At 49.9% G+C, this 20,907-nt stretch overlaps 8 protein-coding genes across 8 annotated transcripts; 2 read left to right on the top strand and 6 right to left on the bottom strand.

Annotated features, from left to right (window-relative positions):
• Positions 1-604: 604 nt before the first annotated feature.
• On the bottom strand, positions 605-3,089 carry P153DRAFT_313892 (uncharacterized protein). The gene has a single exon (XM_033664898.1). The coding sequence runs from the start codon at positions 2,996-2,998 to the stop codon at positions 860-862; it is 2,139 nt and encodes a 712-aa protein (XP_033524627.1). The 5' UTR covers positions 2,999-3,089; the 3' UTR covers positions 605-859.
• A 204-nt stretch (positions 3,090-3,293) lies between these two features.
• P153DRAFT_365869 (MFS general substrate transporter) lies at positions 3,294-5,218 on the bottom strand. The gene has a single exon (XM_033667920.1). It carries the CDS (start codon positions 5,053-5,055, stop codon positions 3,460-3,462), a length of 1,596 nt encoding a protein of 531 aa, XP_033524628.1. The 5' UTR covers positions 5,056-5,218; the 3' UTR covers positions 3,294-3,459.
• A 103-nt stretch (positions 5,219-5,321) lies between these two features.
• On the top strand, positions 5,322-6,495 carry P153DRAFT_365871 (Phosphoenolpyruvate/pyruvate domain-containing protein). Its single transcript, XM_033667921.1, has one exon. The coding sequence runs from the start codon at positions 5,556-5,558 to the stop codon at positions 6,363-6,365; it is 810 nt and encodes a 269-aa protein (XP_033524629.1). The 5' UTR covers positions 5,322-5,555; the 3' UTR covers positions 6,366-6,495.
• Positions 6,496-7,075: 580 nt separating this feature from the next.
• P153DRAFT_430502 (YjgF-like protein) lies at positions 7,076-7,735 on the bottom strand (the record flags this gene model as incomplete). Its single annotated transcript, XM_033672839.1, has 3 exons — positions 7,507-7,735; positions 7,378-7,451; positions 7,076-7,300 (listed from the first exon to the last, which is right to left on the bottom strand). The coding sequence occupies exons 1-3, from the start codon at positions 7,556-7,558 to the stop codon at positions 7,076-7,078; spliced, it is 351 nt and encodes a 116-aa protein (XP_033524630.1). The 5' UTR covers positions 7,559-7,735.
• Positions 7,736-8,252: 517 nt separating this feature from the next.
• P153DRAFT_384524 (gibberellin 3-beta hydroxylase) lies at positions 8,253-9,574 on the top strand (the record flags this gene model as incomplete). Its single annotated transcript, XM_033670344.1, has 3 exons — positions 8,253-8,624; positions 8,685-9,273; positions 9,330-9,574. The coding sequence occupies 3 exons, from the start codon at positions 8,253-8,255 to the stop codon at positions 9,572-9,574; spliced, it is 1,206 nt and encodes a 401-aa protein (XP_033524631.1).
• Positions 9,575-10,009: 435 nt separating this feature from the next.
• P153DRAFT_313902 (glycoside hydrolase family 5 protein) lies at positions 10,010-11,197 on the bottom strand. The gene is made up of 2 exons (XM_033664899.1): positions 10,924-11,197; positions 10,010-10,873 (listed from the first exon to the last, which is right to left on the bottom strand). The coding sequence occupies exons 1-2, from the start codon at positions 11,159-11,161 to the stop codon at positions 10,104-10,106; spliced, it is 1,008 nt and encodes a 335-aa protein (XP_033524632.1). The 5' UTR covers positions 11,162-11,197; the 3' UTR covers positions 10,010-10,103.
• A 1,882-nt stretch (positions 11,198-13,079) lies between these two features.
• Positions 13,080-16,604, bottom strand: P153DRAFT_430504 (uncharacterized protein). The gene is made up of 2 exons (XM_033672840.1): positions 16,540-16,604; positions 13,080-16,484 (listed from the first exon to the last, which is right to left on the bottom strand). The coding sequence occupies exon 2, from the start codon at positions 16,216-16,218 to the stop codon at positions 13,531-13,533; it is 2,688 nt and encodes an 895-aa protein (XP_033524633.1). The 5' UTR covers positions 16,219-16,484; positions 16,540-16,604; the 3' UTR covers positions 13,080-13,530.
• Positions 16,605-17,468: 864 nt separating this feature from the next.
• P153DRAFT_365875 (uncharacterized protein) lies at positions 17,469-20,072 on the bottom strand. The gene is made up of 6 exons (XM_033667922.1): positions 19,614-20,072; positions 18,669-19,565; positions 18,336-18,620; positions 18,081-18,312; positions 17,870-18,033; positions 17,469-17,818 (listed from the first exon to the last, which is right to left on the bottom strand). The coding sequence occupies exons 1-6, from the start codon at positions 20,034-20,036 to the stop codon at positions 17,642-17,644; spliced, it is 2,178 nt and encodes a 725-aa protein (XP_033524634.1). The 5' UTR covers positions 20,037-20,072; the 3' UTR covers positions 17,469-17,641.
• Between the last annotated feature and the right edge of the window lie 835 nt (positions 20,073-20,907).

The raw sequence follows: 20,907 nt of genomic DNA on the forward strand, positions 1-20,907 counted from the left end.
GGCCTTGTTGAAGATCGTGGGCAGTGATCTACTTACTCGGCTCTCGCGGACCTCATGTTGAGAGGCCTGGAACGATTGCAACTCTCAGTTTGGGCGTTTCTAGCTCCCAAGTAGCACGGCGAGCAGCTGTTGGTCAGGGGACATTGCAGCTCGCTAAGGCATCGATCGCACATTTCGAGACTGATAGTCCAAAGTTCCTGACTACCTTGAGACGGCTTGATATGATATGTGTTCAAGTCGAGTCAAGTTTGTTGAAAATGCCAATCGTCGGAGAGATGTAAGTTGCTGTGTTGAACATCAATATGATAATGTCTTGATTCGCTGAGCTGAATGATACCCATGGCGACCATCAACAATGCAGTTATACGAATAGACACCAGGCCAAGAGCCGTTAGAAGATGGTTGTGAAATCGGTCTAATTAATTTGTCCAATGGAACGTACATAAGTTAACATTCTATAATATTACTGGTACTCATTATAGACCTGTCAGCTTCGATGAATCTGGTCGTTCTCAGATTCGACAATAGTGCTACGCATGCCCTAGGCCGCTTCTTCATAGTGGACACTGTCAGACAATTGTACGTTGCAGCCGAGGTGTTGTAGAGCGAACTTTATAAATAGAATATATAAGCTGAATCACAACTTCACAGTTATGAAATTCCCCTAGTCCTCATTGGGTATACGTTTCTCTCGACTTCCTGTATTAATCCCTTTTCTTGTAGCATTCTTGACCACAATAGTTCCGACCAGTTGGTGAACGTCCCTACAAGTTACTTATATACAAGCGACTGATATCTTGTACTCAGCAGGCAAGGAGGCCACCGTAGTGGTTCTTACTAGTGTTACCTAAGTTGGTTTCTACCTATCTAGAGTATCTAAACACGAAAGAACTGTCTTACCAAGCTTCCAGCGTTCTCTGCGTTGGAATACCTTCCGTGCCCATCTCAAGGCTTCCTCCTTATCACCATCCTCCACACCAACGACTTGCAATGCTCCTGCGATACCGCTGCAAAAGAGCTGCCATGCAATCATAACGGCTCTCCAAGCGTATATCGTGATCCATGGGGCCTCAAAATCCGGTCGCGTAGTCGTATCCAGATAGCGTAAGAACCAATCCACATGGGGTTGGACCGAGTTCGCAATATTTGATTCACACAAGAACTCGCACGAGGGAGAAAAGTGTGTTAACTGGTCTAATGCTGCATCGACACTGCTTGCGACGATGCCACCGGTATGTGATGGGGACCACATCTGCATCTCGATCATGGCTGCCTCCCAGGTAGCTTCACATAATGCCATATTGTTCATCGTCGCCACATGGAGTTCGGGACGAATGAATACACCGAGTGCCAGGAGTGACGCTCTGATAGGCTCGAGTCTCTCCATGCTTAGCATTCCAGTCATCGTAGACCATCCAGATATCTCGCGTGCACTCGAGGTCAAGAACTGAGTGATGTTAATAGATCCGTACGGATCAAAGGCTGGAATAGACTTGAGATCCCCATGGGATGACAACATTCGTCGAACAACATCCGAGTATTGCATCGTTGAGCCGGAGTTTCTTGCAATCAGTTGCCCATACGCCCACTCGCTGGAAGAAGATGCCGCCCAGAAGTTTTCCGGACATGGTAGTTCATGCTTGACCTCGAGATGTGATATCAATCGCGGTGTAGACATGATTTGATACCAAAGCGTGTCGATCTGGTGTATGGCAAAGGCTGTTCGCTTGCGCGTTTCGGCTTGGATGAATTGCTGCCACAGCGAGTCCAGATGTTTGGTCTCCGGTGCCTCGGCTAACTTGTCCTGCATCAATCCGATACCTCGCGCAAGCGAGATCATCTTTGAATGTGTCTTCAGTCCGTATGCTGAGTCGTTGTCGCATGAATACATCATGGCAAAGACCTGTAGAAACAGATACGTTTGAACCATGCAAAGGCCATCAGTTTCGCTATCAAGATTTTCTTCCTCCGCGGCAATAAGTGCTCGTGCTCGATGAAAACAATGTATTGATAAGCTCTCGCCTGAGCCTTTCTCCAAGTCATCTCCAGGATTTGCACCATGTTGATAACCAAGACAAAGCAAACTAAGAAGCAGGTGCTTTGGAACTTGTTCAACACTGAATGTTGCTCGATGCAAGAAGGGGAGAAAAGATGAGCAGTGAGCGAAGAATAACCCGCAACCCTGTGTGACCTGGGCAGTGGAAGGCAACCAGTTGTCTCGGGCCTGGGGCAAGTCTATGGATAGCAATCTGTCGGGGCTCCATTGGTCGAAGTCGAAACCAGTCAATGCTGCATTGAACGAAGCAGGTGGCGTTGTAGTCAGGGAAGAATGGTTATTGAAGCCATTGTTTGAATCGAAGAGTGATTGTAGCAGCATCGAACTCAGATCCAGATGAGTCGAAGGTTGCGAGTTTTGTTTGGTGCTTGTTGACCCGCTCGACAAGGCGTGTTGCGTTATGGGGTCTAGCAAAGCGGGGATTGAGTCTTGTTCGTCTCTCAGAGATGCGCGTTCTGCAAATCTGGTGCTTTCTATGTTTCGATGGGGCAAGTGCTGGGTACCGCAAATACTATGACGATTATGCTGCTGTGTTGTCGGCGGTAAAGGTCTGGTCTTGTCGCGTTTGTCTTCATCACCTGAATACTGAGTATACGAGCCATGCCGGCTTCTGCCTGGTGAGTTCAAAGATGATATTGCTTCCTGACTCCGCTTGCTATTGACGTCTCTGGTTGCGCGCCGCTTTTTAGGCCGAAGGTCCTCAATCTCTGGATGCTTCCTCTTTAGGTGTCGCAGTCGCAGATCAGGACGCGAGAAGGTAGCATGGCAGATGTCACAAAAGAGTGAGGTGTCCTTGTGAGAGCGTGAGTGGAGTGCAGTATGTCGCTTGAGGTTCTCGTGTCGGGTGAAGCGCGCATGGCAAATAGAACATTGAAAAGGCTGGAAGGACGACTCCGTTTCTGCGCCAGGAGACAAGATAGAAACAGACATAGTGCTCAACATATCATCCACCGAGTCGCGTGAAAAACAATGAACATGGCATTAACTGTCACGCTCGAAGACGGAGAGGAACCCTTGGCACGAGAGACTACATCCCGAGGGCTGGGCTGCGTAATCTCGCCCTAGTAATCGGAAGTACTTGACCTTATCTTATCGCGGAGTTACACATGTCTTGCTTATCTACTTCTTGCTGATTGGATAGGATTCTGCCACAGATCACCGCTGGAAACTGCACAGAATCAGAATGACATCGAAGTTTGTCGCTTGATTGGTGCGCAATATAAATTGTAGACGATAGGTGCTTGATGCAGCTTCCCAGAACATTTCAGTCACGCCTATGAAAATTGGAGCTAGTGAGCCCGCATATGCCCTTCTCAGACGTCCTGGAAACCTTCCCTTCTGCAACTCGCAGCTTGTCGCCTCACGCAGGACCGGCTTGATAGCCACGATCCCAGGGAGAAGCATTAGTACATCTCGTATCGCCAGTTAAGCTGGATCATCTGCTCTGTCACGCCTCCCTTGATGACTTTCGCGATTTCCTCCGGCCTGCCCGAATCTAGACGCTTGTTCTCTCGCATTACGAGCCAGCGGTAAAAGGTTATAGTGGCTGCAAACAAGAATGCACAGCTCATCAGCGTTCCAAAGGCGGCAAAAAACTGCGGGGGTGCATAGTAGAGATATGATGCCCAGATGTTCGACGTGCCTCCAATGGCGTTCACCAGAGCGGATGCTGCTGCACGCTTTGATACCGGCCGTGCAAGATGCAAATTGATTGTTTTGTAGAGGACGAGCTGTGGACCGACAGATGCAAATGGCAATATCATCATGGAGAAGTAGCGCGCCCCAACGTTCAGAGTCGACATGGGAATTATGTACATCCCGATTGAGATCGCAATGCACGTTAGAATAATCGGGTAAGCGGTGTTCTTGCGGTCGGAGTACCACATTAACCAATAGTAGACGAACCCTGCGAGTATGTAGGGTGGTGCTGTCAGCAGCAGGCTGATGGTGTCGGAGAAGCCCAGCGACCGGATGAGCGTTGGGAAGTAATTGGCAATGGATCCCTGTGCCTGCGACAGCAAGTTGCAAAGGATGAGGAGGAGCAGTTTAGGATCACACAAAGCTTTGCCAAAGCCTTTGAGCACGCTCTCTTGCTCGTCTTGGGCAGCCCCCTCTGCTGCACCCGCCTCGGATTCGACACGCCAAACCGCAAGATCACGCTCGAGTTGCGTAAGGATGCGACTGTTGTGTGGAAACTCCGGCATGAAGAACGCACAAATAGCACCAATTCCCACCGTCGCAGACCCTTCGATAATGAACAGCCACTGCCAGCCTCTGATATTGTGCGTCCCGTCGAGCTGAAAGATCGCCGCAGCGAACAGCCCGCCAAATGCGTTGCCAACTTGTTGCGCAATGTAGAGGCTGGCAATGCGCTTTCCAAGTTCTGTCTTTGTGTACCATGCGGAAAGGTAATAGATCGCGCCGGGGAAGAAAACCGCCTCTGCGATACCGAGGATGGCTCGAACGGCCAGCAGCTGCTTGTACGTTGTCACAGCCGATGTCGCAGCCGAGATAGACCCCCAAATCATGACAGCAACGCAGATGTACATGCCAGGTCGCGGGATCTTTGCAATCAAAAGGTTACTTGGAATCTGAAATGGTAGGTAACCAATGAAGAGGATCGAAACGGCCGTCGCAAATTGCTGGGTGTTCATATTGAGATCCTGCATGATTCCTTGCAACTTGGCTGCGGCCAGGTTTTGCCGGTCGATGTAATTCATGATGTAAAGAATTCCGATGATTGGCAGGATGATGAGGTCGATCTTGCGAACGAGCTTCTTATTGAGACCTGCGATCTCATCTTTGCTAAGTCCACGGAGTGATTCCGGCATTCGTTCGCTCGCTATGGTGATAACTTCGCCGCGCTCATTGGTGACCTCAGGACCGAGCTCGACGTCAATAGAGCCTTTCAAGGTTTTGCTATCCATGGCGTTAATAGAAGTGATAGAGAAAGTTGGTGTATCTCGCAACACTGGAGAACCGGTTGACGGATGCTCCATTTGCTGTACCAACCCGGCATCATTTATGTAGTCCTGGAACCATGATTGAGGTTTGAATCGGTATCAAGATAAGGGAGGAGCGCCATATCAGACCTGCGGCTACCGGCCTCAACGAGTATCTGATATCGTGAACATCCAGTTCTGGAGGCCTATCGCAGAACCTGGGGTGCATAAGGCTGACTCGCGTGCTTGGTTCTGCAACCGAATTGAGCTGACACCTGGACCCTCATCCGGGAGCTCCTCCCTGTGGGGCCGATAAGCTCCGACCCAACTTCGCCGCATCAAAATGCATATTGACGGTGCTCCTCACAGTCTGCATGCAGGATGCTGTTGAACAGACATTATGAAGTAGCAAGCGGCTCACTGCTACTTGAGCAAGGCAACTGTCTCATCATCCCCACTATCTATTATCTCCTCACCTTCTTTCGAAAGAACATTTACTTGGACGATCAACCACATTTGTCAAGTCAAGCAGACCTATATTAGTAACAACCTCTACCATGATCGCAAAAGACTTCATCACTGCTCATACGACCGAGGTCGAGAACCCTCGACTAAGGCTTTTGAATAAGATTAAGGCGGGAGAATACCCCTTGATGACTTTCGTGGCCATCCCTTCAATACGCCAGGCCCAGATTGTTGCCTTGACTGGTCTCGACGGCATAATAATCGACTGCGAGCATGGACACATTGGTGATGATGCGATGCACAACTCAGTCGCTGTCATATCAGCCCTTGGGGTTTCGCCTGTCATTCGGATCCGAGGCCCGGCACACGATATCATTAAACGGGCTCTCGACACTGGTGCTCATGGTATCATGGTTCCTCAAATCAATAACGCTGAAGAAGCAGAGCAAGTCGTCGCTTCTTCCAAGTTTCCACCACAAGGTGTGCGTGGTCAAGGCTCAGCCTTTCCCGCTATCGGACATGGCCTCACGACGCCCGAGTACATGAAGTCTGCGAACGAGACGATCTTGACCATGATTCAGATCGAGACTCGCGCCGGAGTTGACAACGTCGATGCTATTGCGGCAGTGCCTGGCGTGGACCTCATCTTCATTGGGCCAAACGATCTTGCGCAAGCTCTCCTCGGTTATGTGCCCGCACGAGGTGATGAACCGGAGTTTGTCGCTGCCATCGATAAGATTGAGCAAGCGGCGCGGAAACATGGCAAGTGGTTCGGCAGGATGGTCAACAACGGTAGCGCAGCGAAGGATGTCAAGAAAAGGTATGACACTGTAGCCATCACTGGTGATACAAAGGCAATCCAGAACTGGTACACAGCAGAATTCGATATCGCACGATCATGATAAGTTGGGCGTTTGACATTTTTGTGGTCTACAGTCAATGAGAAAACATTGTCAAATCAGACAAGGCATACATAAATTTAAGATTATTATTCAAAATCTGCAATGTGCCTAAGTAGTCTGAAAACACTGCCTTCAATATGCAAGAAAGACAAAAAAAAGATCTAAAAGCTTGATACTTTCTTGACTACAACTTCTTAGCTTAAATAGAAATCATTTCCTTCACTCCTTACTCTTACTTTCAGCACTTCATGTTTCTCTCTGCACGGTTTTAACTTCCGTCACCAAGTTGTGAGCATGCGGCGCGGTAAGTGAGCATGACACGATACAACCGGCATTTCAACAACGTCATTTCTCTTTTGATACAATGTCACAGAAGGCGCATTTTGAAGGTTATAATCTAAAAGTATGTTGCATCTCAAGGGCGATATGAATCAAAATGATAGTCTATCTGGGATTAGTAATAGTTGGTCTAATTCAAAATTTTAGCTAAACGTCATCTGTTTCAAAATGGAATTGCACCCTACACTACGTGGTCACATTCATACTGTATATACAAAGCTTTAGTCAAGACATCCAAGGAGCCCTTCCTTCCATGCCACCTTTCGCGCGTCCGTCAACAGTCTTCAAGGACTGGAGCAGCATACCCTACCGCACTAAAGACTGCGAACATTACATGTGTCCTCGTTCCATGCCTTTTCGCCATTGGCAATTCAAGCCTGCGCAATGCACTCAATCTCAATCACTGTGCCATCGCCTGGAGGCAGAGCTTGCAAACATGAGCGCGACGGCATTGGCTGCGGCAGAAACTCGATGTACACCTCGTTCATGGCAGCAAAGTCCTTCATGTCGGCAAGGTACACGTTGTACTTAACAACTTGCTCGAGTGAAGAACCTGAGAGTTCAAGTACTTCTTTTAGATTCTGCAGTACCGTTCTCTGGGGTGAGAGAGTTAGTCGATAAGTCACGACGAACTTCATATGAACAGAAATGGCCACGGAGAAGAGGAACTCACTGTTGCTTGCTTGATCTCTCCAGTGGCTGTTTGGCCGGCACAAAAAACCAGACCAGGGACCTTTGTTGCTGGGCCTATAAATCGAATATCAGTACATTTCTACATAATTGTAGCGTCTCACATACTTACAGTTGTGTGGCTTAGTGGGGAACTTATCGCTGGAGATGAGCTGACGAGACATTCTTGCTGATAGGTCGATGGCAATGATGTTCAGGGTTTGGCGGCTGAATGCTGGGGCTTTTGCTGAGGACGAGTTTTGCACGAACCTTTTGAACGATACGGTAAGAAACGCATGATTGCCATCTCTTCCTTTAAACACCAAGTGCAATTGCCCGCTAGAGTCCCAAAACAGATGTCCAAAGGGTTCGTGTAGTGGGGTGGAGGAGCACATCGGACCTTCTCCCGGCGGAGCTTTGGGAGGAGCTCCTCCCACGTGCGACAACCTCAACGTCCGCATCTCCACCTCACCAATCCTCAACGAGCAGTCTAACGGCCTTCGTCTTTACTTCTCGAGACAAAATTAGCTGCTCTACCGAGGCTGATTGGGCGGAGTAGGCGATAAGCCGTTGACCTTCTTGGTACGAACAAGGTGGAAAGGGTAACGAAGCATAAGCTACGAGCGTATCGGCACAACTGTGGATATTAAATGGCACGAACATGCAGCCGGGGTGGTCCTAGCCCTGGAGACGTATCGTTCGAAGTTAGAGAACCACAATCGAACGACATGCTTCGTTTGTGACACTGCTGTGTAATGGCGGAGCTCATCTACACGTAACTAGTGAGATATAAGCCATCAAGTACAGTCCGGCCATACATCTTCATTGATTCATCACACTCACAGCTCCATCTAAGTCTTCGTTCGTCACACATCAACCATGGCACCCACTGCCTCTTTTGATCCACCTTCAGCTGACCTTCCAGGCAAGCCTTTCGTGCCAGAATGGGTCCCACCCCCAGTCACCAGAGAAACCCACAACTTTGCCCAATTGAAGTCTATTGATCTATCTAAACTCGATTCAGACGATCCGACCGTCGTCGACAACCTTGTTCAGGAAGTCAAACAAGCCATTCGCGAAGATGGTTTCCTTTTCCTTGAGAACTATGGTATCTCTCTAGAGCAACTCCATCGACAATTTGCTCTTGCACAGTTTTTGTACAAGAATATTAGTCAACAAGACAAGGATCGTTTGCTCTTCAATCCCGATACCGGCGAGTGGTCAGGATACAAGCATCCATATGGCTTTAAGGTAAGTCATTCTATTACAGTACCATGTTACCTCTGGAAGCTATGCTAATAAAACTGCCAGCGTCATCGCGGCCCTCCAGACGGCATTGAGCAATTCAACTGGTACAAGCCTGACTGGCAGTCGCTCGACCGCATTCCCACGTGCCTTCACCCGTTCATGGACGAAATCGAGGAATTTTGTAACTACCTAACAAAGTCTGTAAATCGCCGTCTTCTCACTCTCTTTTCTCGCGTCCTTGAATTGCCGGACGACTACCTCTGGACGAAAGTGCAATCGCACGGTTCTCCCACAGGCGAAGGATACTTCCGACACGCGCTATTCCGACCCGTCCAGAAATCGACCGAAGAAGCATCGAGAGGTTTGCGTATGCACGGACACACAGACTTCGGTCTCACAACGCTTCTCTTCTCTGTACCGATCTCGTGTCTTCAGATCTGGGGGAAGGATGAGCAGTGGTACTATGTTCCGTACAAACCAGGCGCACTTGTAGTCAACATTGGTGACACGCTGGAAATCGTATCTGGCGGTCATTTCAAAGCTACACGGCACCGTGTATTCAAGCCACCGATCGATCAGATTCATCAGGAGCGTCTATCGTTGGTGCTGTTCAATAGCTCTCTTGGTGACTTGCGCATGAGTCCTGCTTACGGTAGAACCTCTCCACTCTTTAGTTATTTTCTATACTGTAGACTGACCATGTGCCAGATTCACCCCTTATCCAACGCGATGGCTGTATTGAGGAGCAAGGTATCTATAAAGAGTTCAAGAAGCGCACGTCACAGGGCGAAGTGGCACCAACAAATCGTCAATGGCGCGAAATTCAGATCGCCACGGCAACGGATCCTACTGATGTGGTCCATAATCGAGTAGGCGTTCACCAAACAGTTATCAATGGTAAGCTCATGCACACGAGAGAGTACATGGGCATGAAGGTTGTGCTTCCTGTCTAGATAATGCGTGAACCAAGTACACGTAAGAAGGTATCGCAAGGTATAGGAACAATGATATGTAAATACTTTAAACCTATTAGCTTTTGATAAACAGACGAATTGCATCCAAGTGTATGGTCGTTACCCTCCCAAAAATGGCTAGGCTCCTGGTGACCATGTGTTAGCCTTCTATTTAGACTATCAACACTGGAATTGAAACGGTTCCTGGCTTGAGCTTGAGAACATGAAAGTCTCTTCATTACAGCATTACCAGGCCTATCAAACTAGCAAAACACCACTGGAGGGTTTACACCCGTAGACGTTGTTCAGTAACTAGACACAAGCTCACGCGAACTTATGATAACAACTATGCCATTATAAATGGGTTTTGGTATGGAATTTCAAGTCAGTAAGAAGGGACTAACATGAAAGTCACATACAATGGTAACACCATATCGCGATAAATATCAGCGCAAGCGCATAAATAGAAGAAAGTAAGCTGTCCATCAACCCCCTAAGATACCAGACCTCCACTCGACTCCCATATCGTCTAGACGAAATAGGACTTGATCTGAGGTAAGATGCTCTTCCAGGCCACGCCTGTTGTGGGCTCCATGCTGTAAATGTAGTCTGCCCACCAAGGGCCCGCTGCCCACCATATTCCACCAAACCAAACATCCGTGTTCTGCCCGAGATAGCTCAGTCCATCCTTGAGTGCCGCGATGCACTGCGTGTTGTTTCCACTCGCAAACTCGCCAATAACGCCCTGCTTCTTGTTGTCCTTGAGCCACTTCGTCGCTGCCTGGAGACGCTCGCGGAATATGGTGGCAGAGACACAGACGTCGCTTGTGCCGGAGCCGTCGCTGTCGAGGTATTGGTGCATTTGGTAAACCAGTTTGTTCTGGGGGTCCGTGAGACTGACAAGGGATGCGGCGTTACCGGAGGACACCCATGTCCATGCACCGGTCCAGGAGTTACCTTCAGGAGTGATGTACTGTTTCTTTGCGCCAGCAGCGCGGATACCGTCGATGGCGGCTTGGTTGAGGTTGAAGACAAGCTGCTGGTCCATATCATGGTATTCGTTGTTTGTGTCGAAGACGACGAGTGCGTTGTCTTTGTACTGTGTAGCAACATTTTTCCACCAGGTCTTGAAGCCCGCGGTATCGGTGATGACGTTGCCGTAGAAGCGGCCGTAGTTGTGGGGTTGCACCATGGCATAAGCGCCTTTCGAGGTGATGTAGTTTACTTGTTGGGTGAGGTTTCCAAGGTAGGCTTTGTCGAAAGCTCCTGTGAGCGAGTTGGGTGTCAGACGCTCCATCACTAGGGCAGTGTCAGTATTTTCCATCGGACGAATACGCCATGATTCTTACGGAAGTTCAGACGAAACATATTCATGCCTTGAGCGATGAATTGATCGATGGTATTGAGATCATACCAGATGTACTCTTTGCCGTACGTTCCTGGTAAGACTGACTCGCCGAATTCAGCGCCAGATTCGTTGATGCCGAACCACTTCATCTTCCTGTTTTGTCTCGTCTCTTTGTTGGAAGGAGCAGCGAAGGCGGCGCTGACCAGAGCGGCCGCTGCGAAGATGTTCGCCAGGAGCATGTTGTGCAAAGTGAGAATTGAGAAGTAAGGTTGTCGGACAAGTCTGTAGCTGTCTTGTTCTCCATCTCTAGCAGGACATACATGTCTTTATAGATGGATATCACTCCACGGGAAAGCAATTTACATCGAAATAGTGCGGACCGTCGCCTCCGTCCTAGGTCTCAATCGATGGAAGAACAGGACCAAGCCGTCATCGTCTAAGACAAATACATCCAAATTGATTGTTCGAGCATATTAAAGGGAAGCTTAGTGGGTCTCGCTTTGTGAAGAGGCAAGGTTATATGAATCGAATGACTAAAATCACACCAGAGTATTCTTATTCTGAAACGTACGACTGGCGATGAACGACTTTTAGATATCCCCCCAATCTTAGTTACTGTCATGAAACCGGAAGCGAATTCGACTACAGTTTCGATTTGCTGCTATGCCCGATTGCGAAATTAAAAACGACTTCCTGATCATGAAGCACATGGCTTGCATATTACCTGTATATAAATTCGTTTAGATCCTTGTTCGGATATAAACAATCCTATATTAAAAGTGGCTCGAGTCATGACTGTTTCGGGAACACGGAGAATAAATGCGATGGAGACCCCTTGATAGGAGGAGCAAGCGCGACCGACACAAATGACAAATTCCGAGCTCACTAAACGTGTGTATCGCATTACAGACTATTAGCCATTATGAGCTCAGTGGCTTCCAATACCAGCGGTATATAGCAGCGTTGTTAAGAATTTAAACATGGTAATTATTGAAGACGCGCATGTTCGCCACATAGGTCGTTTCACGGAGATTCAAATCAAGTGCAGACACATATTGGTTCAATTTAGCGCATCTACGATATGTATATCGTAGCAAAACAATGATGTAGAACCACACCTGACCTTGAGGTATTATCCGGATATCTGATACGCTCAGGCTGTGAAAGTCGACACGAATTTTGAGTGCAATTAGCACAAACAGAAAGTCACGAATTATCGCTCGAGGTACTTGCTGTCTGGAAGTAGTCATGCTAGGCGCAAGATTGTCGCAAGTGCAATAGTATTGGTTCTTTTGGAACTGAGACGGAGCCGTGGTTCGCAGGTTTTAGAACGCATGAGGTTCAGTGCAGCTGGACAAGCCGCTTGGGGTGAACTCGAATGCGTACCATAGGTCTGGAACTACCAAGAACCAAATCACGCATATAGAGCGTGACGCTGGCATATCAACTCGGTGTTGATCAACGTTCATGTGACAACACACTCAAGGTGGTTCCAGACGAGGTTTGTAGTCGAAAAGGAACTTGACTTAAGACTAGTGATAACGACATAAAACGGCATAGCACGGAACGATAAAGACTGCAAATACAAACACAAACGTATTTTTCTCTTCTGTATGAAGCCAATGATGTGTTCGAACCTCATCGATTCAAAGTATCCTGCGGCCACCAGTCTCCCTTAGAACGTTATCAGGATGCGTTTCGCGCAATATGTGTGGCTTCGTTGTGTTGCTATCAATCTATCAGGGGAACGACAAGCTGTAGCTCAATTCTTCGTCTCAATCAGACTGATGCATGCATGCGGAACGTAACTGTAGAACATGGTTCAATGCAGAGAGACATGAGTAAGCGGCTGCTGTGCTAGTTCAGGTATCCACCATCATTACCTCTGATGTAGAAACTCGCTTTATTACTCAAATAAGTACACCTGAAGATCGGCATAAGATCGGCACGTTGATGGAAGAGATTGAGGAGCAAACACGACGGCACTAAAGCATGTTGAAAATAAAGAAAAAGCACGGAAATAAGAAACCAAGTGGAGAAACTCAGAGCAAAAGCAACGAAACAGAGCAGGGAAGGGGATGCAGAAACAAACCGACAGATACGAGAGTTGGGGGAACAAGAAACGACTGAAGGGTCAAGAAACGAGGTCAATGAGTTGAAAATATAGATTTTGAACTAACAACCAAAAGCAAGGAAGTTACGGACCACCCTGACACTTTGAGCCCTCTCTACAAGCTCCGAGCAATCCTTGCGTTTGAACTTTCGATTCCTTGTGGAATATATCCCAGACTGGGGTCACCCACTCCATCTACCTCACCACATAACTACAAATCATACAAACCCAACCAAGTTAGCAAATGCTACTGAACGCCCTGATTTGGTGGAGCAAGTTCAAAAGAAGTTCATTCCGCAGTTTGCGGCCAATGTAACGTGACACCCAAGACCGACTGGTGAACGATAATGAAGCATTAATATACAAAACTTCTAGATGGACTAGGAAATGTAAGGAAAATCGTTAAGCAGGCATGAAGCCATGCTAGGAATCCACGAGATTTAGACATAAGAAACCCCTCGTTCAGACAACTGCGTCGCACTATTCGGACCGAGGTCAATACGTTCCGCCCAAACTTCCCCAGGCAGCAAGAACATCGTCACTAACGCTGTTCCTCGTTTTGGTACTGCCGTTCATGCTTGCCAGACTACTTTTCCGGTTTCGTTTACCGGACACATGCGAATGATTGGATGCAAGGCTGCTCTGTCTACTACTCGTTTGACTATAGCTGCTTGGCGACAACATCAACCCGCTCACACGTTTTGAATTTTGTCCCGAAAGTTTGGGTGGTGACGGCTCGACAATGTTTCGTGAGCGGGACACAGCTTCGGATACGCGAGGTAGGTCGGAGGCATTGTGACCTGGTGGAGCTGGAAACGTCATGTCGGCGCCACTTGACGCTGTACGGCGGCGACCATGGCCGAATTTGATGCCGTCAATCGTGGTATCGATGACACCAGACTCTAACACAGCGACTTCGTCGTCATCGCTGGTTTCACTGCTGGCTACCTTGATTTTGACATCTGCTCGATCAGTGTGGGAACCTGGTGTGATTGGAGATGGCAGGGACGAGAAATGGTCCGTGTTGGTCGGGGAGAGGGTGGGCGAAGCGCGTAGGTAAGAGTTGGGACGTGACGAGTCGCAGGATGCTTGGTCGTAATGAGAAAGTGTAAATTGCCTGACAGGGGGGGGATGGCGTTCAGACCAAGCATCGTTCCCGGAGTTGTCATGCATGTTTGTCTCATGCATAGCTTTTGCAGTCCTGCCACGAGAAGCTAGGGAGAGAGGTGTTGATGGGGCAGCTGATCGACGCTTCGAATGGGTTTCCACCAATCTCACAGGACTCGCCGCGGGTGTCTCTGTTGACAGGAACCCAGAAGTTCGGTGGAGCCTCTGAGTACCTTCAGACACATAGGATTGTTGATCTAGGTGCTCGCCTGTGGATACGTTACTGGCCTGCGAGGAACCGTTCATCGCTGCACGCTTTTTGCGCATTAGTTCCAAAAGTGCCTTTTCCTCTTCAGTAACAGCCATCATTTTGTGATCCGCATGCGAGTAAGACTTGGGCTCATTTGCTGATGTACGTGCACTGGGAGCACTGTAGGCACTGTGGGCACTGTGTGCTACAGTAGATATCGCAGTTACGGGGCGGAAATCTTCGTCCTCGGGGATGACTGAGGGTTGGCGGATGTGGCTCGAGAGTCTATTTCCACTGAAGTTGCTGCTCCTTGGGTAATGTTGATAGGGAGAGAATGACGGCTCTGGGGTGTACATGACTTCGATGGTGGCAGCATCTGTCGAATTGGATAGGACACTCATCCCACGGGACAACCGCCGACTCGGGCGCACCTCAAAGGCCTGCGCTTGTCCAATGATAATCTCGCCGGCATCTTCCCCTATGTCCCAACTCCTTCGCATCTTTGATTGGCGTTCTTCACGATGCCTGTTATCGCCCTCATCCTCTGAGGACGAGGATGATAATATGCTCGAGTCCTGGAAGTTTCTTGTGGAGAGAAGGGATTCCTTGGTCCTCATAGAAGACAGGGTTCCCACCGAGTACTCACTTGCCGAGGTCAAATAATGAACGTCGACAACATCTTCGTGCGCGAAGCTGTGTGTGTTGAAGACTGGTGTTGACTGCTGTGGACGGATTGTATGTTGTGTGGTGATTTGGGGGACACGGTCAAGCGAGGTTTGACGTGTGAGGCGAGATGTGTCTTTTTGCCGGGTGTGTACTGGGACATGTGCGGGCGAGTGTGTATATACTTCGTCCAATGGCTCGTCGCTGTCCTCGTCCAAGGCACCCTCGAACCAATGCTTGATACCTTTGGGTGGCCGACGTACGTTAATCTTGGCACTATCATACACGTCTCGCTGGAACAGTCGGACGGGCGAAGTCGGTCTTTGAGAAGCGGGAGCGTCTTGTTGCGACGCGGTCTTTTTGGACTTGGCAGGCTGTGGTGTGGGCCCTCGAGCCATGGGGCGAGGAAAGAGCCCCGAAGACATGGACATGGCGGCGGGGGAGTTGACCATCTTGGTGGGCGAGAGGAGCGCAGTCTGGTGCTTCCGTCCATCACTGCCCATCCTTGGCTTGGGAAAGAGTTTGGAAATGTCCAAGCGCGCAGGCTTGCTTTTGCGCCTGTCCGTCTTGTTCTCGTTGGACGTTCCGCGGGTGACGGGGCGGTTGTCGAGAGCGGGCGCCGGGTAGTCGTGTGTGCGGTCAACCACCTGGGGCTGCCCTCTCCGCAATGCCATGTCTCGGACGGCCGAGTTTGACGTTTGCTGCGATATCGAGAGCGGCGAGGTCTTGGCGTCGTAATGGGAGCGCATTGTGGAGTTGGACGGCTGCGGGTGGAGTCGGTGGTGGGCAGAGCTGTTGTCGGAGCCCCGTCGCGCACCCGTGTCGTGCGAGTACATGGCGGGGCGTGTCTGGTAGCGGTTGTGGTCGGTGGCAGGCTGGCCTCGGGCGTCGATTGCAGAGCCAAAGCTGGCCTCGGAGGCGGCCTTGGTCTTGTAGCCGGGGCTCTGGAGCGTCAACGACTGCATGGACGACTGCTTCGACGTGGTGCGGTACACGGGCTCGGACGTCCCGAGCACGCGGTGGGCTTTGCTCATGTTGGTGGGTTCGGCGTAGGGCAAGGGCCATGTGGGGACCGACGAGACTGAGGATTTGGAGCTTGCGTCGTCCTGGTCGGTTTTCGACCGCCGTCCAGCCAGAGAGAAGGAGAATTTGGGGCGACCCATGCTGTGATAAGGAGACCTACGGCGTGGGCAGTTGGCAGGTTGTGGCTTGACGTTGGTAGCGACGCGATCGCCGACAGAAGCAAACTACGAGTCGCGGTACCTGGCAGGGTTCAGCTTCTACGGGGCGACCACATTGGGGCTCATTTGCGTCGGCGCTGACGAACAAGACGGACGAGGCGCGGGCAGACGAGGCGTGTTATTATGGAACGATACGATGGCTTCAGCACAGGCACAGTCCGCCGGCTGCTGGCGGTACGATAACCTTCCTGGCGGTAAAATAAGCTACCTGACCGTGGCTCGTACACCGACGCATGCGCTTACAGCCATGGAATTCATTTGTTGGCACCAGGCATTGCAGAGTGCAGGTGGATGTGACTGTCGATCAGTGCTGCTGGAGAGAGAAGAGGGTACATGTCCTAGCCTCACCACTTCTACATGATCGTCCCCAGCAGTCCAGCGATTTCCGCTTCCACTCACTGGCGTGCTGTCAACCGCCAATTGGGGAGAGGCTAACCCATGCACCCCGCAGGGATACAACATTGGCGTCCGATCACGACCAAACGCGCCATCTCGGACCCTCTCGACCAAAAAGTACCCATTTAGCGTGCACTGATCTCGATCACAGACCGGTGTGCAGTGAGGCCCACGGGCAACCTGAGCTTCTGTGTGCAGCAGGTCAGCAAAGAGCATGGCACCCTCTTCGCTCAACTCCTCCCCGTGCACCACCTCCATCGGGAACAACGTGGCACAAGCTACTGAGAACCACACGCCACCAAGAGCGTTTCTCTCGCATCACTATCCACATCTGCAGAACACGTCCCACGCCACCCACGGTGAACTTGTGCACTTGATTCATGTCTTGGCATCTACCCCTGGAAGAACCCCCAGCACACGCCCTTCTCAGACCACTCATATCCACCCCTTTCGTTCCTTTTGATCTTCAGGCACTTCCCACAGATCGTTCTTCGCTAGCACGCCCGCCAACCCCTAACGCAGAGCTAGAACTTGATCACTGCAAGGTTCTTTGCGCCATCACCACATCACTGCACATCTATGCATGCCAGCTGAAATGACGTTTGCACAGGGAACCTCTAGTCTATCCAGATATACGAAATGGTCGACCATGTCATGACACGAACTTACAGATGACGCCGAGTTACCGTCTCGAGAGCACGCGTTGACTTGTTTATTGAAACAGACATCTCATTCTTAAGCATCACCTACACGTAGGGAACATCTCGAATTCTGCCAAGGCCACGCGATTGTAACCAATCTTCCCATTGCCATCGCCACACCTTGGCAAATGTCCTCTCTCTCGCCAGGATAGCAATATGCAATGAAAACGCAGCATTACACCCCGAATGGTATCGGACCCAACAAGTGCGGGCAATTGATATTGTGGCCCGGGGTGACCAGAAGCCAGTTAACGGTTCCTCTCTGGTCTAGGAGTACGCCAGTTACCCAGATCGAAATCCTCCGACACGCGGCTACCAACTTTGGGTCGCTTCGCCTCGCGGGCCCCAGTTTCACCCACATTATCACGAGCACGCTTCGTAGAAGCGTCGGAAGAAGTATCCGCTAGCAGTTTGGGCGAATGCAGCTATACCCAGACATGTTAGCCCGTCGTTTATGTCTGCATGGCCACACTTACGTGATGGGCGATCCGATCTGCAGGGTCAAAGTATATCCTCACCATCCTCGTCGTCATGTCTGGGGACTTATTGAGCATCAACTGCTTCGCTCTCCTTGATCCATCAAGAAGTCCATCTCTACGGAAATCCTTCAGAACAGTAGTGCAGTCTCGAGTACTGCAGCCTATAATTGTTAGGATTGCCAATTATCTAGTTGAGATTTCGATTTACCAAGTGCCTGAGCAAACTGCTTTTCGCTGTCGAAGTTCTGGTTTCGTAGCATGTACAGCGCGCGCCTACAAAGTGCATGGTATGTCAGTTGTACAAGGAGTCCATCTTCTCCGCGCAAAATACAAGCGTAGCAGATGTGCACGTGCGGAATTCGCTCGTCATCTGTGCCATTGTATCCATAGCAAGCAACATGTTGAAGACTGTTGCAGAAACCACAGTGCAACTGTATGCTTCAGTCCGAATATGCCACTTGGCCAACCAAAGCAGACTTACCATGCTAGCATCAACATCAAGCGATCCGCACTGGCATGTGACATCGTTGACATCATTCACAGCTTTAGATATGCCAAGCTCCTCCGACAACAAACATGTGTCCTTTCGACGTGGTAGATGTGCACTTCTCGCATCGTCGAGCCTATCGATTGTTGCTTGCGAAAACTGCAGTCTGGCAACAGTCTGTTCTCGATGTTGGGGGGTGTTGGCGGAGTCTGTAAGCACCTGGGTAGTCTGGGTGTCTACGTATTCTGATCGAGGCTGGAGCTGCAGTTTTTGTCAAATGGTTACATGGATTTGCGTGGATATACATACCATGTGTCGTAACTGCTCCCGGACTTGAAGATCCTCTGTCAAACTTCGTCGAATAAGACTGTTGGCTTCATGTGTATGGGTGGTTTCCATAGTATCAGCAATTGGACGATGCTGTTGCTGCAAGGCTGAGGGAACTACCTGCAGCGTACTTGGTGAGGCATTGAGATTTACTTCTGACAACCTCTCCAATGGCACGGAAGATGTCTCCGCTTCTTGTGACTTTCCAATAGACAGAGAACTATGTGTCCGCAGAGTGTTACGCCGCTGAGGTGGACTAGGTCCAGAGCGCTCCTTGGAGCTGAGCCGAGTGTCCGACACGTGTCCGAGCGAAGCTGATTCTGCGTCAACAACAACTTCGAGTTCTGCCTCGTCGGTACTCTCGAGTTCAGGCAAAGGAGTACTGTCAGAGTCATAACGCCGTTTCCGAAGGTGAGCCACTTTCAGAGTGACTCCATGCCGGCCCGTATCAAACTTGTCGGGTATTGGTGTCATGGTATTCTCCCACTCCAAGGATTCTGAGAATCTGGAGGCACCAATGGCTGGACGGGTGAATCCTGGCGCTGTGTACCCAAAAGGCCGATTGTCCGTGTACAATATCTCCACTGTCATGTTCGTAGCCTCTGGTAATGTTGGCAGTATGTGACATATGAGAGCGAGTTGTTGAATGAACCCAACAAGGGCATGCTTCGCACGGCTGACAGTGATCTTGCTGCCATGTTTCTTCTCTGTTATCTCAATACCAGCAGCAACTCGGGTTCCAGTAGATGTGTCTGTGTGGTAAGAAAAGCAGAAGATCCATTGCTCAAGGATGTCGGACGGGCACTTTGGATCTTCATATATGGAGAAGTGCAACGACTCGAGACAGCCACGTCGCAAGGCATCAGCAACACCGTTTTCCTGTTTCAACTCAGTAAACGCCACGACCTGGAAAGGCGGTCACATTACTAGCAAACCGACCAATCGATCAACTCTCTGAGACATTCCTTTTTTGAGACCGACGAGTAATTGCCCAGGGGGAGCTTGGTTAGAAGCGTCTTGAGGAGCGTCGCCAAACATATAGTACTTCTGTTCATAACAGTCCATCCGGAACATGTGTCTCATACTCGCAAGACAGCTTACGCAGCCTTGAAGAAGGGTCTGTACAATCTCCAGGCTCTTCTCGACAGTGACTGCTTGCGAGGCTTGTGCAACTACATGAATGGCTTCTTTGGTCACTGTTGCTGGTGGTCTCTGGAGTAGGACTTGTGTACCGCCATGTTCCTTTGCAATGGTTGATTGCTTTCCCACTTCGCTCCGTGTAGTCGGTCGGTGCTGCCGCTCTTGACTTGCAGGCGTCTTGGAGGTGCGTGCGGGTTGATTACGGGACATGCTGCGTTGGCGCAGTAGCGGAGCTGACCAAGGAAAGAACTGGGATAGAGAAGAGAGAGAAGTCGGGCCTCGCGGTAGGGCGGGTGGGATGGAGAATGGATGGTTAGAGCAAGTGAGATGGGAAGACTTCTTGGCGTAACATTTTCGGTTGTGGCGACGTTTGAAGGAAGGTGCGAGGGAAGGAACGTTGCACCTCAACACAACACTCTAGGATTTGGAAATGAAAGAGGGTAGATGACAGGACAGTGAGAGTATCATTTTTGCTGATAAAGGTGAGTCCTCACAGTAAAGGGAATTGCGTGACTCGATCTTGACAATACCAGCACTGCAGTCTGGTTGACTCTGACACTAGGTTCACATGCTGTAGATGGCAAGACAAGTAGAGAGGTTCCCATGGAAGAGGGTTGTATAGCAGTCTCGCATCAACGCCCATAGACTTGGAAGATTGGCAAATACCATAGCAAGAAATCGCGCACTCATGATGAGAAACTGAAGGAAAGCACGATGTGGAAGTTATACTAACGTAAATTTCTCAAATTCCTCCTGGAACAGCCTGATCAGGCGTCAAGCGTCGTGAAACAGTTTCAAAGAGTAGTGAATGTTTATAGTCGAGAGAGATTTCACAGCAGAAGATAATGGCTAGGGCAGACGGGGTGGCTTTAGGAAGATCTCGCCTATTGCAGTGTGTTAATCGTCGAGAAGGCGTTGGCAGTGCTCATCGAGTGTGATGGGTGATGCCTGATTATACTTCTAAGTGTGACAGTGGGAGAACTGCCGGCTGCTCGTCATGCCCCGATAGAAGAAGCGAAGCAAAGGCACGCCTTTGCCACCACGTAAGAAAGTCGGGCAGGGAGAAGTGTGCAGATCAGGA

The sequence above is a fragment of the Dothidotthia symphoricarpi genome, assembly GCF_010015815.1.
Source record: "Dothidotthia symphoricarpi CBS 119687 unplaced genomic scaffold P153scaffold_8, whole genome shotgun sequence".
Lineage (NCBI taxonomy): Eukaryota > Fungi > Ascomycota > Dothideomycetes > Pleosporales > Dothidotthiaceae > Dothidotthia > Dothidotthia symphoricarpi.

Excerpts from the sequence above, each read along its gene's own strand:
- P153DRAFT_313902 (XM_033664899.1), bottom strand. The coding sequence starts at position 11,161 with ATGCTCCTGGCGAACATCTTCGCAGCGGCCGCTCTGGTCAGCGCCGCC. Across the intron at positions 10,874-10,923 it reads TATGTTTCGTCTGAACTTCC|TGATGGAGCGTCTGACACCC; the intron begins GTAAGAATCATG and ends ACACTGCCCTAG.
- P153DRAFT_365875 (XM_033667922.1), bottom strand. The coding sequence starts at position 20,036 with ATGTCCCGTAATCAACCCGCACGCACCTCCAAGACGCCTGCAAGTCAA. Across the intron at positions 19,566-19,613 it reads ATCGATTGGTCGGTTTGCTA|GAAAACGGTGTTGCTGATGC; the intron begins GTAATGTGACCG and ends GAGTTGAAACAG. Across the intron at positions 18,034-18,080 it reads GCAGTTTGCTCAGGCACTTG|GCTGCAGTACTCGAGACTGC; the intron begins GTAAATCGAAAT and ends TAACAATTATAG.
- P153DRAFT_365871 (XM_033667921.1), top strand. The coding sequence starts at position 5,556 with ATGATCGCAAAAGACTTCATCACTGCTCATACGACCGAGGTCGAGAAC.
- P153DRAFT_313892 (XM_033664898.1), bottom strand. The coding sequence starts at position 2,998 with ATGTTGAGCACTATGTCTGTTTCTATCTTGTCTCCTGGCGCAGAAACG.
- P153DRAFT_430504 (XM_033672840.1), bottom strand. The coding sequence starts at position 16,218 with ATGGGTCGCCCCAAATTCTCCTTCTCTCTGGCTGGACGGCGGTCGAAA.
- P153DRAFT_365869 (XM_033667920.1), bottom strand. The coding sequence starts at position 5,055 with ATGGAGCATCCGTCAACCGGTTCTCCAGTGTTGCGAGATACACCAACT.